Raw genomic sequence first — 23,673 nt, forward strand, 5'->3', positions numbered from 1 at the left:
ATGGGCGAGCTGCCGACCGGGTGTCGGAAAAGGAGGCGGAAGCGGGGAGGAGTCGCCGCGGGAGCCGCACTGCATCCGCCGCGGCGTCTCCATGGCACGGCCCTGGCCTCCGACTTCAACGACTTCATAAGGAGGCGTTTCTGGGCGCAGCCGTGTCGCTCCTGGTGAGAGGCCGCCGGCAGGCGGGACCCCGGGCGCTTCGGGGCGCCTCGCCGCCGCCGCCGCCGGGCTGGGTCCCGGAGGGAGGGATGGCCCCCGCCGCTCCCCCTCCCCCCCGGCCGCCCCTGCCTCCAGCCCTCCGGCGCGTTCGTCCCGGTCAGAATGTGGCCCCCGCCCCGCCCCCCGGCGCGGGCCCTCTCCTCCTCCGGCTAACGGGCGGGCCGGCCGCCTCCCACCTGACCTGGCCTCCGGCGGGACTCTACTCCCACCTCTGCCGCCCTCCGGCGGGGCCTCGCCCTTCTCTCTATGGGCAGAAACTGGTCCCCTCCTGCCCGCTGGTGGGTGGTCGTCGTCTCTTCCCCGCCGTCGGAGGCTGGCCCCGCGCCCCTTGCCCGCCGGTGGGCGTCGCCCCTGCCGCCTCTCCCTCCCTGCGGGCCTCGGCTCGGCAGTTATTTGTCCGCGCCTCGTAGGCAGTGCTGTTTCCCCGGGGCCGTCTCCCTGCCGCCCAACCCCGCGGGAGCGGGATCACCAGCCCAGGGAGCCTCCCCGGGGGTCCCATCCCGCTCCCTGCACCACCCGGCGTCCGACCCGCTCTAACTCGGATACTAAGTCCTGGCGGCCGCTGGCTGTTGCGCCCGGGAGGATTTTCCCTTCGCCGTCGGGGGTACCCACTTGTGGCGGAACGCCCCTTTCTCCTGCAGCTGCCGCCCCTATCGCCTTCAAATACTATTGGTCCTCTCCGGGTTTCTATTCTGCCGGGAACGCCCCCTTCTCCTAGGAGACCCTTGCCCTGGCCCCGCCCGGAATATCCCTCCAGCTCCCTTCTCGGATTCCGGCCCTTTGGGGCCCACTTGGGGACCTGGCGGTTCTCGCCCTCCACGCACGCCAGCCAGCACCTCAGGTTTTCCCTTTGACGGCCACCCACCACTCCTGGGTGGGGCCTGGGCGTGGTGGTCCTTGTCCTCGAAGTTCCGCCCCTCGCCCGTCCCCAGGGAGGGGAGCTTCCTCCGCGCCCTCTACCCACCTACCGGCCGTCCATCCACCGTCCCGCAAGTCGCTCAGCCTCTCCTATCTCCCCCCCCCCCCCCACTTTGGCAGGACAGTTGCTGTGCGACTTGGACAGTAGAGGAGCGCCTCCCAAGTTTTCATCCAACTGCCACCCCCAAGGCTTCCACCCTCCTCCCCTCAGAGAGGACGTTTGATGCCGGGCCCCTGAGATTGTTATTGACAAGCCCCTCTGGGTCCCCCTGAGCAGAGCCTGCTGACCCAATTGCCCACCTTTGCGGCTTTGATGCCTAGCCATGTCTGCCTCATCCTCAGGCGGCTCCCCCAGGTACTGCGGAAGGGCAGGGAAAGGTGGTCAGGGGCCCTCAGGCCAGGCTCACCGGGGGCTTCTCTTTCCAGCTTCCCTGTTCTGTGTATTGAAAGTCTGGTCCAAGACATTGAGAAATCATTTTGAAAGGGAAGGAGGAAAAAAGTGCAGGCAGGCCATCCCAGTTCTGTCTCCCTCTTGCCCTCCCTCCCCAGGTGCCCCAGTTCCCAGGAGCAAACAGGGTCACCATTGTTGGAGTAGGAGGCATGCAGGTCCTTTTTGAAAGAGGGCTGCATGTAAATAACAATGATGTCGGAGGTGGATTTGTCAGTTAGCAAGGTATGGATGCAATCCAGGTGATTGCATGGCAAGCCTGATGAGGGAGAGAGATTTCCCAAATCTGTTGGCTTTTAAGTGAGGAGGGGGAAAAAAAAACCTGTCTACTTACTCAGATTTGGTATTCCTTGCCCAAATGACTAGTAGGGCGCAATAAATTTTTTTTTTCTTTTTCATGAAAGCGTAATAGACGTACAGCAAGATGCATGCTACATTATTTTCCCAGAAGTATTGATGGGGAGGGCGAAGCCATATTTTGGGGCTGTCAGGAGGTAGTGGGATGGATCAAATGAATTTTCCAAGTCCCTTTCCGTCATGGCATTCTTGACTCGGACACTCTGCTGCAAAATATTGGAGATTAAACTTTTTTTGTATTTGCAAATCTGGTGATGGGGTTGTTTATGTGTGAGCATGATGAATTGCACATATTATTAAAAAAAAAAACCTCTCTAAAACAAAAATAACCCTGCTTTTCAAGACATTAAAAGGTAGAAAGAGGGATATTTGGGGAAATAGTAACTTTTCTTCATCTTACTTGAATGTTTGTTAATTTTATGAAATTTGAGTCACAGTGACTTTGTTCCTGGGCCTGCTGGGTTTTTGTTTTTGTCTTTTTGTTTATGTTTTTGTTTTTTGTTGTTTTTTTTTTTAGAGAGAAAGCTCTCAAGCAGGGTAGAGGGGTATAGGGAGAGAGAGAAAAAGAGAGAAAGAATCTTAAGCAGGCTCCATGTTCAGCTTGGAGCCCGATGCGGGGCTCAATCCCAGGACCCTGGGATCTTGACCTGAACTGGGATCAAGAGTCGGCTGGTGAGCTGAGCCATCCACACACTCCCCTGCTTCTTTTTATGTCTGTCATTCACTGAGCATTTTTCCAGGGCTGCCTCTGCTCCAGGCACAGTCCCTGAGCACTTTCATCCTTGGCCAAGTTAGTACCTTGCCCGTGGCTCCCGTGCCGCCTGCTTTTTGCCACTCGACAGACAGGATGACAGCTGGGCATTTCAGCAAAAGGTCACAATATGTGCGATGCAATGGCAGGTTACAGGGTCAGCCCTGTGAATGCCCATCACCCCTTGTTTCCATCCCGCTGCCAGGCACACCAGGCGTGCTTGGTGCTCGTGTAAAGGGAGCCAAGTGATTCCAGACTGGTTTTCCTAGTCATAAGCTTGTGTGTAATTTCGGGAGAGCTAAGAACTAGAAGAGCCGTATTTTTCCGCTTACAATCTGGTTCTTGTGCCTGGGTGCAGGTTTCCATCGTGTGGGAAGAACGGAGTAACAAGTCTCACGCAGAAAAAGGTCTTGCGGACACCCTGTGTTGCGCCCAGTGTGACTGTGACGGTAGGTGACGCGCACACGGAGCAGCCCTCGGGTCCGCGGCCCCACCACCAATGCTTTTGCACACCTTTTCCAGGACCTGCCTTTCCCTGCTGGCACCACTGTGGCCCCTCGCTCTGCTGGGTGCTTTCATGCCTGTCCTGCTGATTGACTGGGATGTTTTTTTTTCTTTTGCTTGTGGTCCAGCTGCTGGGTGTGAGGAGGTTGTCTTAACCTAATCCTTCCCAGTTCCAAAAGGCTTGAGAAAACTTCCAAAAAGAAAAAAAAAAAAAAAAAGAAGAAGTAGAAGAAAAGAAAAAAGTCAAAGAATGGGGAAGGGATAGTTGCTGGGGGGATGGCGGGGGTGGGGGATGGCAAGGGGTGTGCAGCTGGGGGTTCTGCCCTGCTTATATTTTCTTCAGAATCTATGCAACCTTCTCATCTCAGCATTTCCTATCGCTCTCTGTGGGCGTCCTCTCTCACCTGCCTGCTGCCTGATTTGTTTTGTGCTCTAACCGTTCTGTGAGTCTCCTGCGCTAATCTGCCCGCCCAGATTACCGTGCAGAAGGATTCTCCTGCCCTCTCCCACTGTGCTACACTGAGTCTGAAGAAAAGCTGTGCATTCCAGCAGGCTTGGACGGAGATTCAGCGCCGAGGACCCCGGGGCTGGGTTCGGGTTCTTCTGCGGAACGTGCGGGTCTGGCAGACCCCTCTCTTGAGTGGACGTAGATCTTCCCAGTGGTCTTCAGCTGGGATCTCTGCAGCAGCCTGTGGGAACAGCACCGCTGCCTTCGTTCCTGCCCGCATGCCAGTAATTGGTAGCTGTCCTGCTCGCTTGCTGGCTAGGCTTTCGGTGGCCCCCAGAGGCTCTGAGCTCTGGTTTTTATGCCCGTTTACTCATCCACAGATCAACCTTTTTTGTGTTGTCCTCCCCCGCCTGCCAGAAGCGAACCATGAAGGACCGCTCTTCAACTCCCCCCTTACATGTTCACGTGGATGAGAACACTCCTGTCCACGTCCACATAAAAAAACTCCCGAAACCATCAGCAACCAGCAGCCAGGTAGGAGCCTGCCGGCCGGGCGAGGTTAAGGCTGTGGAGCAGGGGGCCACCTCCCAACCCGGCCACCTCGCGCCTCAAACTCCAAAGGTTTCCGAGACAGAGGCGCTTGCTTTCAGAGGTCAGCTGCCTGCTTAGAAGGTAGGCGGCCCTTGATCCAGAAACGGCAGCAGCAGCCTTAGTCAGAAGAGGCTCCCCTGCGGAGTTGGAAGTGGGTGCCACCAGAGTGACACCACGGCCGGCTGTGTGGGGAAGTGACCCTGGGTTTGTCCCTTTCCACAGAAATCTCATAAGCGCGGAATGAAAGGGGACACCGTGAATGTGCGGCGGAGTGTCCGGGTGAAAACCAAGGTACCTTGGATGCCCCCTGGAAAATCATCCGCCCGGCATGTGGGATGCAAGTGGGAGGTAGGCTCATTCTCGTTCAGGCTTTCCTTCTCGGACTGGTCAGGGTCTAGCAGGCCTCAAACTCGGTATGATTCAGGGTCGGCGGTAACTCTTAGGGATGTCCAGTAGGTCCAGTAGGTCCAGTAGGTCCTGCTAAACCCTGAAGGCACATGATGTTCTTGGGTCCTCACAAGACTGCAGTGTGGTAGGTCTTGCTCTCCCAACGTACAGATGAGGAAAGCAAGGTTCCGAGAGGTGAAGTCCCAGAGAAAGCGGCAGCAGAGCCTCAGTTGGGGCTCAGGGCTGTCTCATGCTGAAGGGTGCACCCTTGGCCTCTCTGGTTTGTACGTGTGGAGCCACGTCTTTTCCCGTGTAACTGGGACAGTATCTGAAGCGTAACTTAAATGTGTACCAGAAATGTGCCTATCTAAGAAAGCACCGCCTCTTTCGAGGCAGTCCCCACGAGAGATTATGCGTGTATTCCACAGCTGTCCCCCAGGCCGCTTCTGGAACTGGTTAATCATTGCCTTCCGTATGAGTTGTGAAGGTGCCAAGAGAATTACTGTCCTCTTTTTAGCCGTGCCTCAACATGTTTTGCGTGTCCGTCCATCCATCCATCCACGCAGTGATTCTTGCGGCATAACATTTATCGAGACTTGGGCCAGACACTGCCGGACACTGGGGTGACAGCCGCAGACTGGCAGGTGCACCCTCCTCAGACTTACATTCTAGTCAATTGCAACAAGAAACGTCAGTGACGAGACAAGACCTTTTGGCTGCATTTTAGACAAAGGTCTCATTATTGGGGCAGGTAAAAAGGACCTGAGGCTGCTTCCAGATGATGCCTGCCATTTTGAAACAGTCTTTTGCTGGTAGTTTGTTACTTCTTTTTGTTTTTGATAGTTTATTACTTTTAAAAGTAGAAATAAAAAGTGAAAGTAATTACTCTGAAGTCCTACTTCATGGGTTTGACTCCCTGATTTATCAGTTTTCCCTAAGAGATAAAGGGAGAATGGGGTATTCTAGGGAATAAATGAGAAGTGTTCTAACCAGTGTGTGTTTGTGTGTGTGTGTGTGTGTGTGTATTTACATAAGAAAGATTGGAATTAGGGGCGCCTGGGTGGCCCAGTTGGTTAAGCGTCCTGCTCTTGGCTTCTGGAGCCCCACACTTTGGGCTTTGTACTGACAGCACAGAGGCTGCTGTGTCCCGTCCCCCCCCCCCCCCCCGACTAGCACTATGCACGCTCTCTCTCTCAAAAATAAATAAACATTAAAAAAATTAGATAAGGGGCGCCTGGGTGGCTCAGTCGGTTGAGCGTCTGACTTCAGCTCAGGTCATGATCTCATGGTCTAGTCTGTGATTTCGAGCCCCGCATCGGGCTCTGTGCTGACAGCTCAGAGCCTGGAGCCTGCTTCAGATTCTGTGTCTCTCTCTCTGCCTCTGCCCCTCCCCCTCTTGCACTCTGTCTCTCTCAAAAATAAAAAAATAAACATTAAAAAAAAATTTTTTTAAGTTAAATAAATACACGAATACACTTAAAAAAAATTTAATGCCTTTTAAACAAGAGGGAAAGAAAGCTTGGAATTAAAACGCTGTCTTCCATTTTTTACTACATGTACCTGACTAATCAGTTAGATGTAAATGAAAAACAACTATGTTTTAAAACACAAGCTCTCATTTTTATTGAATGGAATATACTGTAATTGAAAAGCTTACTGATATCTCATGTTGGCAAGGGTAGGAGAAGTCAGCAAACTTTTTTATACTGTTTTGAGAGGATTGGTGAAATCATTTAACAGTTCTGGGGCGCATATGTAAACATTGATGCTAGGTTTTATTTTTAAAAAATATTTCTTAAGATTTTTTTATTTTTAAGTATTCTCTGCACTTAGTGTGAGGTTTGAACTCACGAACCCAAGATCAAGAGTTGTACAGTCCACTGACTAAGCCAGCCAGGCACCCCAGGGATCCTGTAGTTTTATACCTAGGAATTGATATTATAGGGATTTTTTTGTTTTTTGGGTTTTTTTTAAGTTTATTTTGGGAGAGAGGGAGAGAGAGCACGCAGGGGAGGGGCAGAGAGAGAGAATCCCAAGCAGGCTCCCTGCTGTCAGCATGGGGCCCGATGCAGGGCTCGATCTCATGAACCTCAAGATCATGACCGCAGCCGAAATCAAGAGTTGGACGCTTAACCACTTAACCGACTGAGCTGGGGTACATGAGTACAGATATCATGTATAAAGATGTTTGTAAGAGAGAAATTTTGGAAGCAACCTAAATGTCTATCAGGAGGGTATTGGTTAAATTGTGATATATCCATGCAGTGGAATACCATACAACTGTTACAGTGATGGACGTAGATATTCATACGTGATCATGAAGCACGGAGCTGCACAGCGGGTGGAGTTTGGCCCTATTTGTCCAAACAAGGGCATCTGTGGGTCACCTGGCTGGCTCAGTAGGCAGAGCATGTGACTTTTTTTTTTTTTAATGTTTATTTTTGAGAGAGAGGGAGACAGTGCGTGTGGGGGAGGGGCAGAGGGAGAGGGAGACACGGAATCAGAAGCAGGTTGCAGGCTCCGAGCCATCAGCACAGAGCCCGACGCGGAACTCGAAGTCACATGCTGGGAGATCATGACCTGAGCCACAGTCGGGTGCTTAACCGACTGAGCCACCCAGGTGCCCCTCTTTATTTATTTATTTATTTTTGTTAGGTTTATTTTGACAGAGGGAGAGTGACGGGGGGAGGGGCAGAGAGAGAGCGAGAGACAGAATACCTGCTGTCAGTATGGAGCCCGATTCAGGGCTTGATCTAATGAACCTCAAGATCATGACCTGAGCCTAGATCAAGTGTCAGACACTTAACCTACTGAACCACCCAGACGCCTCAGAGCATGTGACTCTTGATCTTGGAGTCTTGAGTTCGAGCCCCATGTTGGGCGTAGAGCTTACCTTAAAAAGAAGAAAAAAACAGGATGTCTGTATCCATGTGTACATACATGTGTTTGTATATGTATAACATTTTCTGGAAAGATAAATAAAAAGTAGTAAGCAGTGACTACCTCTGGGGTTGGGGGGCCCTTAAAGGTTTAAAAATAAACCTTAAAGGGTTATTTTTTATTGTCTGCTTGAATTTCATTATAACAAGCATACTATGTTTTATAATTAAAAACGCTTTTTTAAAAAACAGAAGACTTAGTAGTTTTTGAAGTCTACATTAAAGATCTGCCACGATGGAAACTGGCTTCCCTACTGACCTAGGTTGCTAGGACCTGTGGTCCCCCCTGGCCTACTTTCAGTTCTGGGGCCCCAGAATCCTAGAAATGGAGGATCTCAGAGAGGTGACTTCTGTCTCAGATAGCAGCTGTATTTCATGATGTCCCCTTGAGCCAGTGCCCTTCTCCTTCCCAGTGGTACTCTGTGTTTCTGGGAAGACCCAGCCTGACCTTTCCCATTATGGGCAAGCGAGAAAGGAAATGTGGGGTGAGCTGGATGTGGACCCCAGAAGCTGCTGTGTACACGTGGGGGTTCTTGTTTGATTTTTTAAAAAATGTTTATGTATTTTGAGAGAGAGAGAGAGTGAGCACGGGAGAGGGGCAGAGGGAGATTGGAGAGACAGAATCCCAAGCAGGCTCCACACTGTCAGCACAGAGTCTGATGTGGAGCTCTGTCTCACCAACGGTGAGATCATGAGCTGAGCCAAAATGAAGAGTCGGTCGCTTAACCACCTGAGCCACCCAGGTGCCCCCTTGTTCGATTTTTTTAAAACCCCTTCTGGTATATAAGATTGATTGCCTTTGGGAGAAAGGAGGTGTGGGTTTTTTTCTCTACCCTATTTTTATTATTTTTAAAAATTTTTTTAAATGTTTATTTAGTTTTGAGAGAGCGACAGAATGTGAGTTGGGGAGGGGCAGAGAGAGAGGGAGACACAGAATTCGAAGCAAGCTCCAGGCTCCGAGCTGCCTGCACAGAGCTCAAGGTGGGGCTCGAGCCCACAAACTGTGAGATCATGACCTGAGCCGAAGTCGGACGATCAACCGACTGAGCCACCGAGGCACCCTTCTACCCTATTTTTAAAAGTGATCTGTTTTTGTTATGAAAAGTTGAAAATTCAGAAAAATAAACCATCACCTGTCACTTTACTACTTTGATGTGACTGCTATTAAGTTTTAAGAGCTTTTTCTTAAAAAGTGCAGGAAAGTACACACATCAGAAGTGTACTGCTTGACTGATGAATTTTTACAAACTGACTGTATCTGTGTAACTAACTACCACACCACTTAAGAAACCACATCATCATGAGCTTCCCCAGAAGCTCCCCTCTGGTCCTAATGCTGTCATTACCACCCCTGTGGGGAACCACCCTCCTGAAACTGCTAATATTTTGGTACATTTACTGTCACACTTTTTCCGATGCATACTTTTGGGTTTTAAAATACCATTGTTATCATACTATATATTGTCCTATTACCCTCCTTTTATTTTTTATTTTATTTGTAAAAAACTTTTTTAACATTTATTCATTTTTGAGAGAGAGAGAGAGACAGACAGAGAGCACAGTGGGGGAGGGGCAGAGGAAGAGGGAGACACAGAATCTGAAGCAGGCTCCAGGCGCTAAGCTGTCAGCACAGAGCCCGACATGGGGCTCAAACTCACAGACCATGAGATCATGACCTGAGCCAAAGTCTAATGCCCAACTGACTGAGCTACCCAGGCTCCCCGTATTACCCTCCTTTTAAATATTGCCAACTTTTTTTTCTTAAAAAAGCAATGTGCAGTCACTGTTGAAAAATTAGAAAATCCAAACCAGCACAAGAAAGAAAGTTGAAAAAACACCTGTGATCCCAACACTCTGAGAAGACCTCTGGAACTTTTTTTTTTTTTTTTTTTTTTTTTTTTTTGAGGGAGAGAGCAAATGCAAGCACAGCAGGGGAGGGGTAGAGAGAGGGGGCAGAGGATCCAAAGCCGAAGCTGGTTCTGTGCTGACAGCAGGGAGCCCAATGCGTGGCTGATACAGGGCTTGAACTCATGGACCCAGCGGTCACGACCTGAGCCAAAGTCAGACACTTAACTGACTTAACCACACAGGTGCCTGACCGCCTTGGAACTTCTAGGTGGAAGCCTTCCTGATCTTTTCTTACGAAGAGACTCCTTGTTTTGATTTTTGTAATAATGGGATTACTTAATGTATTCTTTTTGAACACACTTTGATTGTATTTATATTGTATCTTGCTTTTTTTTTTTTTTTTTTTTTTTAAAGACAGTATTCCATTGTGGGTATATTTGTACCACGATGTATTTAACCAATACTATCTTGTCATACATTTATCTTTATCCTTGCCTTGATATTAACTATTGATTCACATTCTTAGACATTCTTGATAAGTCCCTAGAAATAGAATTTCTGGGACAAAGGGCACATGCATTTTTTTTTTTTAACGTTTATTTATTTTTGAGACAGAGAGAGACAGAGCATGAACGGGGGAGGGTCAGAGAGAGAGGGAGACACAGAATCCGAAACAGGCTCCAGGTTCTGAGCTGTCAGCACAGAGTCCGACGCGGGGCTCAGACCCACGAACCGCGAGATCATGACCCGAGCCGAAGTCGGACACTTAACCGACCAAGCCACCCAGGCGCCCCCACATGCATTTTTAAAATTGTACCCTGAAAGTCCTACTTGTCTGGTATTAGAGTCATACTCTTATTTTTTTCATTTTTAAACTTTTATTTTATTTTTGAGAGAGAGTGAGAGAGAGAGCATGTGCTTGAGGGAGGGGTGGCCCAAGAGAGGGAGAGAAAGAATCCTAAGTAGGTTCTGTGCTCATGTGGAGCTCAGTCTCATGAACCGTGAGATCACGACCTGAGCCAAAATCATGACGCTTAACCAACTAAGCACCCAGGCGCCCTGAGTTATACTCAGTATTGAATACTTTTATTCCTGATATCTGGCACTTGAGCTCAAAAGGAGCACAGAACTGAACAAATAATAAGAAATAGCAAGTACTTAATGCACCAGAATAAACCTGGAGACTGAATCAAGTTGAACATATCAAAACCCATGGAAACCCTGGCTCCCAGATTATAATGTCTTTCTTCCTGGAATCTTACCAGCAAAGAGTCATGCAGCTCGACATAATCTTTTCAGCGGGGCACTTGCATTTTGTTTAAAAAATATGTTTTTATGCTGATGTATTTAAATATTTCCAGACATCATACCATTCTACCCCTCAAGTATTCAGTATGTGTTTCTATTTTTTTTTTTTTTTTTTTTTTGCGTAACCAAAATAACAATGATTAGTCCTAAAAACTTTATTTCTTCTTATCATATATCTGGTCCACATCACATTTACCCACTCGTCCCTAAAGTACCTTTTATAGCAGATGTGGGGTACCTGCAACTGTCCACTGTCATGCATTCATATTCATTTAAAAGGCTTTTGACATACTTCACTTCTGCCTTTGGTATATGAAAACATCTATCGCCCCAAACTTTTGCCATCTTGGGTATTGTGACTATTTTTGTCAGTTTGTTCTATCCTTTATTTTAAACTTGACATTGTAACACAGGCTTATTTCTTGGTAGAAAATCTTCAGAAACATCACGTAAACAGGGGTAGGTAATGTTCCATCGAGAAGGCGCGGTGTGCTCTCCGTTCTGAGGTCCCTGTGGTCGGCCCTCGGCATTTTAGCCCTTCCTGCCTCCCCTGGACAAACAGGTGGCTCTGGAGCTGATGGCTGTGGCTTTGCCTTATGAGTTCACGTGTCTCTCCCTCCTCTGCATCAGAATCCGCCTCATTGCCTGGAGATCACGCCACCATCTTCAGAAAAGCTGGTCTCGGTGATGCGGTTAAGTGACCTCTCTACAGAAGATGACGACTCGGGTCACTGTAAAATGAACTGTTATGATAAGAAGATTGACAGTCTAATGAACGCGGTCGGTTGTCTCAAGTCTGAGGTGAGGGAGGTAGGGGGTAAAATAGCTGTTGGCCTGAGGGTGTGAAGGACAGTGGGTCCTGGTGACCGCTTCCTTCAGGCTGCCTGCCCGCAGGCCTCCTGCCCTTCCCAGCAGGCTGCCCCAGGGCATTAGATGCCTCTGGGGAGGTAGCCGGGGCAACCTGGGACCCCTCTCCATCAAGCGCTTATCCCAGGCCTGGCCCTGACCCTCCTGGTGCTCTGTACGGAAGCCCTGGTTTGATCTGGCCCAACAGTAAATGAAGCCGGTGGTGTTATTGTCCCCGTTTTGGAGACGAAGTGACTGGGACGCTGAGACCTCTGTTTCCCAGTTGACACAAAAGTTTTAAAAAAGAACAAAGCCCCAAAGAGGTGAAGGAAGTTTGTCCTCAGTTGGTGGGCCATGCCCTTAATTGGAAACGACCTGGGAGTCCCTGGCCCCCAACCGGGAGGGTGGCGGAGCTGGCCTGAAGTTCGGGTCTTGAGTGCTAAAGTGGCCTGTGTCTTTAATCCCCCACCCTGCACTTGGGGCCCATGGGCCCTCCTGGGGAACCTGGGGCTGGCCGCCTGGCAAGCCCTTCCTCCACAGCCCGCAGCGCGTGGGCCTTTTTGTGACATCTCTCCTGTGGTGTGCCAGCCGAACCACGGTCTGTATCCTGGCCCTGTCCCCAACCAGCAAGTCACTTAGGCTCTGTGTACTCGGTTTTCTCTGTCATGAGGAAACGAGATGAGTAGCGTCCGCCCAGAGAGTCTGTGTGATGATTAACTGAGGTTGCAGCCAAGTGGACCTAAGTGACCTATGTGTCTGTCAATCGGAGGCGCCCTTCTCTGGTCCAAAGTGATGGGCCTGGCGATGTGCGGAGGAGGAACCTCCCCTCAGTGGCCCCTGCCTGCGTGCCCCTGCACAGGTCAAGATGCAGAAAGGTGAGCGCCAGATGGCCAAAAGGTTCCTGGAGGAGCGGAAGGAGGAGCTGGAGGAGGTGGCCCATGAGCTGGCCGAGACGGAGCACGAGAACACGGTGCTGAGGCACAATATTGAGCGCATCAAGGAGGAGAAGGACTTCACCATGTAAGGCGGCCCTGCCCCAAAGTGTGCTCCTCCCGCCAGGCGGGCCCGGGCACTGCCCCCGGGTCACAGCATACCCAGGCTTACGGCTGTCCGGCAGTCACACGGCTAGCTACCCTATGGCGCCCGTGGTTCACGCTGTGAGGGGAGAGGAGGACCCCCATAGAGTGCAGCGGAAGCCTTTCCGGAAAAAGCAACATTTAGGGAGAGTCCTGCAGAGTAGTTAGGGGAGGTGGGCAGTAGGTGCTGGGGAAGAAAGGATGCTGGGTCTCGAGTGAAAGCCCCCAGGGAGGAGTTTGCAACTGAGAAATGGAAGGCAGGCAGGAAGGAGGAGAGGGGGCGGGCAGAGGGCAAGGGGCACCGTGGAGGTTGGCAGGGGCCGCTCTTAGTGGTCGCTTGAAGGGGTTTCCATTGAGCGGCCGTGGAGGGGTGTTCAAAGCAGGGCGCGGTGCAGCCAGGCTTGGCTCCGGTGTGAAGAGTGGATGGGAGGCTCAGAAGCGGATCTGATGGTGGTGGTTTCGAGGCTGTGGCAATGGCCAGGGACAGAGATGATGCTAATGACCAAGAGGCAAGCAGGGCCACAGATGCCATAACGTCACCTGATGTGAAGGCGCTGCTGTGGGCCCCAGGTGGCCTCCCAGGGGCCATCCCTCCCCCTCCCCCACTGTCCCCTGGCCAGGAGATGAGCCTCGCAGGGCATTGTGAGGCGAGCCCAGAGCTCCGGGTGGGCCGCGGCCTGGGAGGGCTCACAGAGCCCTATTCTCTCTGGCCCCAGGCTTCAGAAGAAACACCTCCAGCAGGAGAAGGAGTGCCTCATGTCCAAGTTGGTAGAGGCTGAAATGGATGGGGCTGCTGCTGCCAAGCAAGTCATGGCCTTGAAGGACACCATCGGGAAGCTGAAGACAGTAGGTGGCAGGCAGAGAACCACTCAGCCCTGGGACTGGGCCCAGAAAGGGGCAAGCTGCAAGCCGGGGAGGGGTCTGTACGCAGTCATCAGGCTGACTTTATGACATCTCCAGGCCAGGGGAGGGCACACTGGACTCCTCGAGCCCCACCCCCACTCTTACTTCTGGGGCCTGATCCCCGAGGATGACCTCTGGTGGCCAGGGGCTCTGAGTTGACCTCATCATGGGTCTCCTGGGATCACAGTGAGTCAAGGCCTAAGTCTGATTCCTGCAAGTGTCAGCCACAGTTTGATTCCTGCGAGTGTCGGCCACCAGGTGTCGTCCTCCTCCTCCACTTCTTCCAGGAAGCCTGCCTTAACTGCACTTGCCCATGCTGGGCGCCCCGGCCCTTGTCCCTTGTCGTTCTCAGCTCCTGCCCCATCCTTGCAGGCCCACCTCCTCTGGGAAGCCTGCCCTTGACCGCTCCGGCCCTGTACACAGCGCTGGGCTTCTCACCTGGGCTTCCTGGCACCAGCACCTCTTAAAAGGGGCCTGGCTCCTCCCTTCTCCCCTGGCACCGTGTAAGACTGCCTGCTGTCTTCCAGGAGAAACAAATGACCTGCACGGACATCAACACCCTGACGAGGCAGAAGGAACTTCTCCTGCAGAAGCTGAGCACGTTTGAGGAGACCAACCGCACCCTCCGAGACCTGCTGAGGGAACAGCACTGCAAAGAGGTGAGCTTGGACTCAGCCGCACCCCGTGGCACCAAGGGCCCATCTGCTCCGAGCCTCCTTCCCGCCCTGTTCCTCGTCTGGGAAATGAACGTACTATCAGTGCCTGGCCTGACCTGACGAGACGTTCACGTGAAGTGCTGGGCACCCCGGTTGACGGGTGCTGCCTTGGTTGTCAAAGCTGGACCTGGTGGCTCAGGAAGGACCTGAGGAGTCCGGGATGGGCTCGGCCCCTGGTTAAATGGAGGACGGGTAATGATTAGTACCAACGGTAGGGCTGCACTTTTCTTCAAAAATGGTCTCTGAAAGATATTCTATATTAGCAAATGATTCTGGAAAGACTGATGGCAAAAACAGCCATCTTCCTGTTTGGTTCAAATCAAAGAGACCATAGTGTCTTTTGTTTTGTTTTGTTTTGTTTTATTTTATTTTATTTTATTTTATTTTATTTTATTTTATTTTATTTTATTTTATATTTTATTTTATGTTTAGCATTGTGAACTTCTTGTTTTATTTTTTAAAAATTAGTATTTAATTTAATTCATTATGTGTTTATTTTTAAAATTTTTATTTAATTTTTTTAATTTAAAAATTTTTAATGTTTATGTTTGAGAGAGAGACAGAGCATGAGCGGGGGACAGACAGAGAGGAGGGGAGACACAGAATTCAAAGCAGGCTCCAGGCTCTGAGCTGTCAGCACAGAGCCTGATGTGGGGCTTGAACTCACTAACTGTGAGATCATGACCTGAGCTGAAGTTAGATCATGAGACCTAAGCCGATGCTTAACCGACTGAGCCACCCAGGCATCCCTGTTTATTTAGTTTCAAGGTAGGCTCCACACTCAATGGGAGGCTTGATCTCACAACCCCAAGATCAAGAGTTGTTGTTTTACTGATTGAGCCAGCCAGGTGCCCCCCAGTGAGTATGTAAAATAAGGAATATAAGCAGTGTGCTCACAGACCAGGCTTCCAAACGAAATCTTGTCCGAGTCATTAAATGTCTCCTTTGATGATAAGCTTATCAGAGGGATCCTTTCTCTCCATTCTGATAGTTTTTTATCACTTACATATATATCTGAGCAACATATAGTATTGTTTTGCATGTTTTCAAACCTTACATAAATGATATTGTTCCATATGTGTTCTTCTGAGTTGCTTTTTTCACTCAAAAAATATTTTTTTAATGTTATTTATTTTTGAGGGGGGGGGAGAGAGAGAGAGAGAGAGAGAGAGAGCGCGCGCGAGCGCGCGCGCGCGCGCGCATGTGCGAGAGAATGGGGGAGGGGCAGAGAGAGGGAGAGAGGGAATCCCAAGCAGGCTCTGCACGGTCAGCCCAGAGCCCGATGTGGGGCTTGAACTCACGAACCATGAGATCATGACCTGAGCCAAAATCAAGAGTTGGACGCTTAACCAACTGAGCCACCTAGGCACCCCTTCACTCAATATTTTTATAAGATTCATCCGGTTTTGTCCCTGAGACCTAAGATAGTTAATTTTCACTATATTCCATTTTATGACTACTCCACAACTTATCCTTTCTTCTGTTGATGGAGGTGTATTTTCAGTTGTTTGCTATTAAATAAGCACTGTTATTTGGGGCATTCATGTATGCTATCCTGGTGTATTTGAGAGTTTCTAGAATATATTTCTATCGGTTTTATTAGTTATAGCTAAATTACTCTCTTAAAATAGTTAATACCTGTTTAATGTCTGGCTCAATATGCTTGGGTGGGCAATTTTTTTAACTGCTTTTTTTTTTTTTTTAATTTTGAGAGAGAGGAGACACAGAAAGAGAGAGGGGGAGGGAGGGGCAGAGGGAGGGAGAGGCAGAATTCCAAGCAGGCTCTGTGCTGTCAGCGCAGAGTCTGACAGAGGGCTTGAACTCTCAAACCGTGAGATCATGACCTGAGCTGAGGTCAAGAGTTGGAGGCTTAACCAACTGAACCAACCTGGCTGGACAATTTTTAACCTCTCTGGGCCTCAGTTTTCCCACCTGCGAAATGGGAATAGCATCTTCCACGTGGTATCACGTGAGGACATGGATGGGGGATTGGCATACTGCCTGGCACGTGATAGCTGTTTGGTGTGGTAAGGGCTGCTGCTGTTTGTCCTGGGACTGGGGCCTCCAGACAAACCTCTTCCTACTCAGTTTGTCTCCTTTTTGACCCCTTAGCTTCTACTGTCCTAGAATCCCAGAATTTCCCGTTGGAGATGAAGGGTCAGCTAATCTGGACTCCCACCCACAGCGGCTACTCTCTGTTCAGTCTGGGCTCTCCTCTCCCCCTGCCCCTGTGGCTCTTGGGACGGTACCCCCCATCTCTGTGCTTCCTTGGGATGCTCAGTGGATGAGAGTTTGCTCTGGCTGTGGGGTCGGTTGGCTTAGGGCCCACCACTGCCATTTCCAGCTGTGTGATGTCGTGCAGCTCACCTCGCTTCTCCCAGCCTCGATCTCCTCCTCTCTAAAATGGGGGTGGTCATAGTTCATGGCTCCTTAGAATGGGGGATTTGGTGAGAGTTGTGTGTTCGTTTGTGTAGTGTCCCCCTGGAGGCTCGGAGGACACGGCGTAAAGGACAGTGAGAGGAGCTGCAGGCCTTAACTTTCATCCCGTGTTCTTTGCCTCTTCCTGTTGCTGGAGAAACCATGATGCTGGCCTCTCTCCACTCCCAGCCCTGCCATGGCTTGTGAAGGGGACCTGTGAGCCTGAGAGGAAAAGGGAAGGCGAGCCGGGCCCCCTTCTATGGAAGAGTAGAGATGGTTCTCAGACACGGCCTGTTTGGGAGAGATGGGCAAGGGTGTGAGCAGGCAGTTGGGGAAGAAGAGGGAGCTCAGTGGCTGATAAACTTATGAGTGATGGGGGAAATGCAAGCTAAAGCAGCAGGAGTCTGCTGGAAAGACTGGCCGCCACCCAGGGCCCTCCTCCTGCCCGTGGCCATGCAAATCCGTGCAGGCATTTTGTAGGTCATTTCAGCTGCCTCAGATCACAGACCTTCTGGCCCAGGCATGCCGCCTGTCTCCACCCTAGAGAGAGACACTTTGTACATGTCTGGCCCAGCACAGTACATTGCTACAGTGTTTGCATTTATGCAACCTGGGAACAGCTTCCTTGCCCAGAGGCTGTGCAAGGGGAGAGGTTAAAAATGCAGTGGCCTGTTGGAGAAAGAAGGCCGATTAGTGGCTGCAGGGGGTCTTTGGGATGATGGAAATGTTCTGGAACTAGAGAGTTGTGGTGGTTGCACGATATTTGGATATACTATATATGCCACTGGATTTTACACTTAACCAAATGTAAAATGGCATGGTTTATGTTAGCGATATGTTACCACAATTTAAAAAATTAATAATGGAAAGTGCAAAAAACATTGAATTGTGCATTTTATTTATTTATTTAAAAATGTTTATTTACTTTTGCGAGAAAAGAGAGAGAGCTCAAGCAGGAGAGGAACAGAGGGAGAGGGAAACACAGAATCTGAAGCAGGCCCCAGGCTTTGAGCTATCAGCACAGAGCCTGATGCGGGGCTCGAACCCACAAATCATGAGATCATGACCTGAGTTGGAAGCTTAACTGATTGAGCCCCTAAATTGTGCCCCTAAATTGTGCTTTTTAAAGGGGTATGGTATCTGAATTTTCAGCTCAATAAAGCTGTTGGTTGTTTTTTTTTTTTTAAGATTTTTAAATTTTTAAATAATCTCTACACCCAACATGGGGCTCAGATTCACAATCCCAAGATTGAGTTGCACACCCCACCCACTGAGCCAGCCAGGCATCCCTCAAGCTCTTTATAAAAAACCAAGTTGTAGCATAAAAATACAGTATGCTATCATTTGGGTCAAATCACTCATAAATCCCTTCGCATCCCAACCCCCCAAAAGATAACATTTCTCTAGGTGTAGCTATATATAAATGCGTAGAGAAAGGATAGGCAGGACACTCATCAAACTAGTAACAATGGGGTGGGGTTTGGAGGTGGATGAGGGTGATTATTTTATAATGAGGTTGCAATCTATTTATGATTCCTATAATCGGAAAATGTAAGTTTTGGAAAAGGGAAAGAATCCATAGGATGTAGACATCTGGGTTCATTGCTTAATGACCTGTGTGCCTTCCCTTGAAGGATTCCGAAAGGCTAATGGAGCAACAAGGAGCACTACTCAAAAGGCTGGCGGAGGCGGACTCAGAGAAAGCGGTAACACAGCGCCCCCTGGCGGGTCTAGTGGGTTTTAGGCGACAGTGCGCAGAGGGGCTGGAGGGACACGGCAGCCTCGCTCTGACATTTCTTTGGGTCTTCGTTTCCTGATCTGTAAAATGGGCTGATGTCCCCTGCCTTGCCTGCTCCACTGGGCTTGTCTGGTTGATCACTTGGAAGCTTGAAACCACCAAGCTGAACACCCAACCTGAGGGATGCTGCTCGTGCTGATGGAGTTACTAACCATCAGTCTGTTACTTGAATTTCCTTATTTGCATTATGGATTAAAAGCCATCCAAAGGTAGTCTTTTTGGTTCAACAATTCCAGTTCTGGGAATCTCTCCCAAGGAAGCACGCTCCAAAGGCTGGTCCATGGAACCCTAAGTTCCTCGACGATGTTAATGGGTGCCAGAAACAAAAGCAGGGAGTGATCTGTGGTCACATAAATCGGGAAACTGCTGGCAGGCCTGCACAAAAAATTCACCATGTTCACTCCCAAGACCTTTTGGAGTATTTGAGGTATTAATGCCCACACGAGTCTCCCAAGGGAGAAGGAAGATGAAAGCCACCTTTCCCAAGGTTGGGCGCTCGGCCCCCGAGGCCTCTCCGAAGGTGACAGTCGGGGATTCAGCATGAAGGGGATAACGCCTAAATCTGCATCTCCAGCTTGAGAGCCCAGGAACCAAATTATGATACATCAGTAAATTGAAACTTTAACTTGCTGTTTCAAAAGGTGTAGAAGATTTAATCACATTATGGTAAATGTTGTAGGAACATTTTTGCATAAGACTTCTTAATGTGTTTTTTTTTAACAAATTTTTTTTAATGTTTATTATTTTTGAGAGACAGAGAGACAGAGCATGAGCAGGGGAGGGGCAGAGAGAGAGAGAGGGAGACGCAGAATCAGAAGCAGGCTCCAGGCTCCGAGCTGTCAGCACAGAGCCCGACGCGGGGCTCGAACTCACGAATCGTGAGATCATGACCTGAGCTGAGGTCTGATGCGCAACTGAGCCAGTCAGACCCCAAGACTTCTTAATGTGTTTTAACAGTGGTTCTCTTTGCCTGGGGGATTATGGGGATTCTAATTTAGCATTTTGTTTTGTTTTCATTGTTTCCCATGACTAATATTATTTAATTTAATTTAATTAATTAAATTTTTTTGAGAGAGAGAGCGTGAGCAGGGGAGGAGCCAAGGGAAAGGGAGAGAAAGAATGCCTGGCATGGAGCCTGATACGGGGCTTGAACTCACGACCTGTGAGATCATGATCTGAGCCGAAATCAAGAGTCAGACACTTAACCAACTGAGCCACCCAGGCGCCCCTAACGTTACTTTATCTTAAATTGCAAGATCAATACGTATTTTTTGTCTTGAACGTTCAATACAGATATGGGATGCTTCCTGCCAGGGTCTCTGGGACATGGGCAGGTACAGTCGGGATCTTGGGCCTTGTTGCCCAGGCACTCACAGGAGTGGCTGTCCCCCCTGGGCCTGACTCCCTTGCTCTTCCCAGGGAGCTCATGACAGTGTGTGTTCTCTCCAGCGCCTGCTGTTACTACTGCAAGACAAGGACAAGGAAGTAGAAGAACTTCTCCAGGAAATACAATGTGAGAAGGTACCATCCCTGACAGTTGCTCCTCCTTATGAGCCAGTAGAGTTTTGTGGGGAGAATGCACTCTGGAATTGGAAATCTGGGTTCAAATGCTGGCTCTGCCACTTTCTCTCTCTCTCCAAAGGCTCAAGCAAAGACAGCGTCCGAGCTTTCTAAATCCATGGAGTCTATGCGGGGGCATTTGCAGGCCCAGCTCCGGTGCAAAGAGGCAGAGAACAGTCGCCTGTGCATGCAGATCAAGGTACCTGCTGGCCCCACGGGTGGGAAAGGAGGGGCCGGGACATGGCAGTCCCAGGGCGGTGAGCCACACTCAGTAAGGCTTTGCCTCAATGGTTTATGGGGCACTTGCTGCCAAGGCACTTCTGGTTCAGAGAGACTCTGGGACAGTGGCAAGAGCAGTGGACCCCGGAGGCCTTGGGTGCCCTTCCCAGGAGTGACCGGGTTTGGTGCCGTGACCCTGAGCCAGTCACTTAATCCCTTAGGTCCTTGGGTCTTTTAACTACCCCTGGGGAAGGAACGGTCTCAGTTGCTGCTTGCCTGTGTGAGCTAGGGACCCTCTGAGGTTGTAGCTCTGCTGAGTGAGTGAGAGATCCTTCTGACCACAGCACTGGGAGCTGAAGGAAGAGTTCTGTCCTAACATTAAGACCCGATGGGTTCAGTGACCCAGAGAGGTGCCACGGAGAGCTGGGAATGGCCCTCATCCCTGGCCTGCATTTAGAGAGCCCTAAGGCCCCACGCAGTTGGTGACCCATTTTCTTTTTCCCTGTCCCCCATCCCCTCTCTTCTCTGGTCCCCTTTCCTCCCTCGTCTCTGCCCTCCATCTCTGCCTTTCTTGTCTCTTCCTGCCCCCTGCCCACTCCCCCGACCCTTCCTGGCCCTTCCTTCCCAGAACCTGGAGCGCAGTGGGAACCAGCACAAGGCAGAAGTGGAGGCCATCATGGAGCAACTGAAGGAATTAAAGCAAAAGGGAGACCGGGACAAAGAAACCTTAAAGAAGGCCATCCGAGCCCAGAAGGAACGAGCTGAGAAGAGTGAGGAATATGCTGAGCAGCTGCATGTGCAACTTGCCGACAAGGTGACAGGCCTTCCCTGAGGGCGGCCGGGGTGGCGGCAGGTGGTGGGGGTGCAGAGGGATGGTGATAGTGGAAGGGTGAATGAGCCGGTGGGCGGGGGGGCGGGGGGCAGTGGGTGAGTAAATGGGTAAAAGGATGAAAGCGGGGTGGCTGGCTGGCTGGCTGGAGACGAGAGATTAGAGGGGGGTTTAGCCTATGTCAGTTTTGTGAGTGGGAATGATGGTTGAGGAAGGATTTGCGAGTAGGGCGCATGTGACGGCTAGAAATCGAGAAGCTGCCGCTGGGCTCACGTAATCACCCTGGGTGCTCTCTGCAAAGGGACTGCAGGGGTGAAGAGTCGTCCAGGGTGAGCCCAGCCCCCAGCTGCCTCGGCTTCAGCGCTGACCCCAGGCTGACGGGCCCTGTTGTCCCATGTTGCCAGGATCTTTATGTCGCTGAAGCTTTATCCACTCTGGAATCATGGAGGAGCCGCTACAATCAAGTTGTGAAAGACAAGGGAGACCTGGAGCTGGAAATTATCGTCCTGAATGAGTACGTGCGTTTAGGCGACGGTGCATGGGCTGATGAGGGAAGCAGGCAGACGGGTGGAAGGAGCCTGGCAGCCTGAGGGGGACCCCAGCGCCCTCGCGGCTGCCATGTAGTGTCGTCAGTCAGGGGCCGCACTGGGCTGAGGTGTGGCGGCCCAGGCGGGGGCCGTGGAGGGGCCAGAACTCTCTGCTCACACAGGGCTAAGTCTGTTGCCGGTCCCCGGGCTGAGCTGGGTCCCGGTGTGCACAGCGTGGGAACTGGGCGTGCACACTGGTGTCCTCATTCCTGTGCCGGGGGGTGGGGGGGTGAGGGTGGGTGGATCATGTCTTCTCTCTATCGTCTGCCCAGTAACGGCAGCTGTGTTGCCCAGCCCTCAGAAGGTCAGAGTAGGAGGCCAAAATGGCCTAAAGTTGCCGGGGACTGAACTCACACTTTTCTCGCCACTAGGCACCAGTGCCCATTCAAACGTCCTCAGTGTCACCTATATTCATGTGTTCGTTCGTTTGAAAAATATTTATTGAGCATCTACTCATTATCTACAGATAGTGAAGGTAGAAGGACACGTGATACAGATGAGAGGCATTGGGGAAGAGATGCCCTGAGAAAGGGAAGTCTGAACTGGGTTTTTTGGATTTTTTTAATGTTTTTATTTATTTTTGAGAGAGAGAGAGAGAGAGGGAGGGAGAAAGAGAGAGGGAGGGAGGATGGGAGGGGCAGAGAAAGAGGGAGACACAGAATCCAGAGCAGAATCCGAGCTGTCAGTACAGAGCTTGGTGTGGGGCTCGAACTCACAAACTGTGAGATCATGACCTGAGCTGAAGTTGGACACGACCAACTGAGCCACCCGGGCATCCCAGAACTGGGTTTTTAAGACTGAGGAGGAGATTGCCGGGTAAAACAACGGGATATGTTTGCTTGGGCCTAGTCTGTGCTTAGCAAATATTTGCCGAATGAACTGTAATTGATCATTACTGAGAGCACATACTGTGTAAAGGTTCTGTATTGGGTCTGTGAGCCCGAATGCTCCTGTGAGGCCACAGTCCTCTGTTACTGGATTATAGCCCTGATGAGTGATGGAGGGGAAGGGGGAGGGAGCGAGGGCAGGGGCAGTTGGCTTCTCTCCCATCGTGCCGTATACATTCACTGCAGTCCCCACCCGTGCTACGCAAGTGTTCACACCTGCGAACAAGGAAGTGTAATGTCTGGGGGTGTCCCTGACCACCCAGGCTCGGAGTTCTGTCCTGACTTTAAGACCTGCTGGACTGAGATCCAGGGGGTGCCATGGAGAGCTGGGAAGCGACCCCGTCTCTGGTTCTTGTCTTTAGGGAGTGTCTTGGCCTCATGGGAGGATCAGGACACAGAAGGCTTTTGGAGGGGGTGGAATGGGAGACCAATCTGAAGGCTGTCAGAAGAGGTGGGGTACGTGGGAACGCCACAGTGGCAGACAGGGCACAGAGATGGGACTGGCTGGGGAGGAACCCTTGGGCCCATGCCACACAAAGACCTGGCTCCTCAGAACCCATGCAATTGCTTCTCTTTGTCTGCTTTCACTCTGCGACCTCCCAGCCGGGTGACAGATCTTGTAAACCAACAACAAACATTGGAGGAGAAGATGCGGGAAGACCGGGACAGCCTGGTGGAGAGACTACACCGGCAGACTGCTGAGTATTCCGCGTTCAAGCTAGAGAACGAGAGGCTGAAGGTCTGTCGTGAGAGCAGGCTGGCACCATGGGTGGAGGACAGTGGCGCTGCTGGTGGGGCACTCTCGATGGGGCCCCAAGGATGACCCGGGGTTCTTCAGGGGGCCTGGAGGCAGGAGCCTGATTAGGAGGGCGTGCGCCGGAGTCGGGCCTGGATTCAAGTCCTGACCGCCTCTTGCTAGTACAGGCCCCGGGTTAGACGGTTCATCCTTTGTCCCCGAGGTTTCCTTAGCAGGAGGAAAGGGTGCCTGGTGAGAATGTGGCAATGCATGTGAGACACTTAACACGCACACTCAGCCATCGGAGGAGGACACTGACACCTGGGGGGCTGCTGGCCCCTTCATGTGTATCCACTCTCCCTTTAACCTCCTGATAATAG

The 23,673-nt window shown here is 50.8% G+C and overlaps 1 protein-coding gene across 4 annotated transcripts in view; it reads left to right on the forward strand.

Moving 5' to 3' along the window:
- ODF2 (outer dense fiber of sperm tails 2) overlaps positions 1-23,673 on the forward strand; it is a 34,194-nt gene continuing 10,521 nt past the window's right edge. The window contains exons 1-15 of one of the 4 annotated variants that reach the window (XM_030293401.1): positions 118-164; positions 1,258-1,492; positions 3,052-3,142; positions 4,063-4,179; positions 4,459-4,584; positions 11,349-11,519; positions 12,424-12,584; positions 13,357-13,486; positions 14,071-14,202; positions 18,312-18,383; positions 19,925-19,996; positions 20,118-20,234; positions 20,883-21,068; positions 21,488-21,597; positions 23,161-23,296. In XM_030293401.1, the coding sequence (XP_030149261.1) occupies positions 1,461-1,492; positions 3,052-3,142; positions 4,063-4,179; positions 4,459-4,584; positions 11,349-11,519; positions 12,424-12,584; positions 13,357-13,486; positions 14,071-14,202; positions 18,312-18,383; positions 19,925-19,996; positions 20,118-20,234; positions 20,883-21,068; positions 21,488-21,597; positions 23,161-23,296 (1,653 nt within the window). In that variant the 5' untranslated portion in view covers positions 118-164; positions 1,258-1,460. Of the gene's footprint in view, positions 165-1,257; positions 1,493-3,051; positions 3,143-4,025; positions 4,180-4,458; positions 4,585-11,348; positions 11,520-12,423; positions 12,585-13,356; positions 13,487-14,070; positions 14,203-18,311; positions 18,384-19,924; positions 19,997-20,117; positions 20,235-20,882; positions 21,069-21,487; positions 21,598-23,160; positions 23,297-23,673 lie in introns of all 4 variants that reach the window. The other 3 variants (XM_030293399.1, XM_030293400.1, XM_030293402.2) reach the window with 3 other exon arrangements.

Source organism: Lynx canadensis, chromosome D4, assembly GCF_007474595.2.
Source record: "Lynx canadensis isolate LIC74 chromosome D4, mLynCan4.pri.v2, whole genome shotgun sequence".
Lineage (NCBI taxonomy): Eukaryota > Metazoa > Chordata > Mammalia > Carnivora > Felidae > Lynx > Lynx canadensis.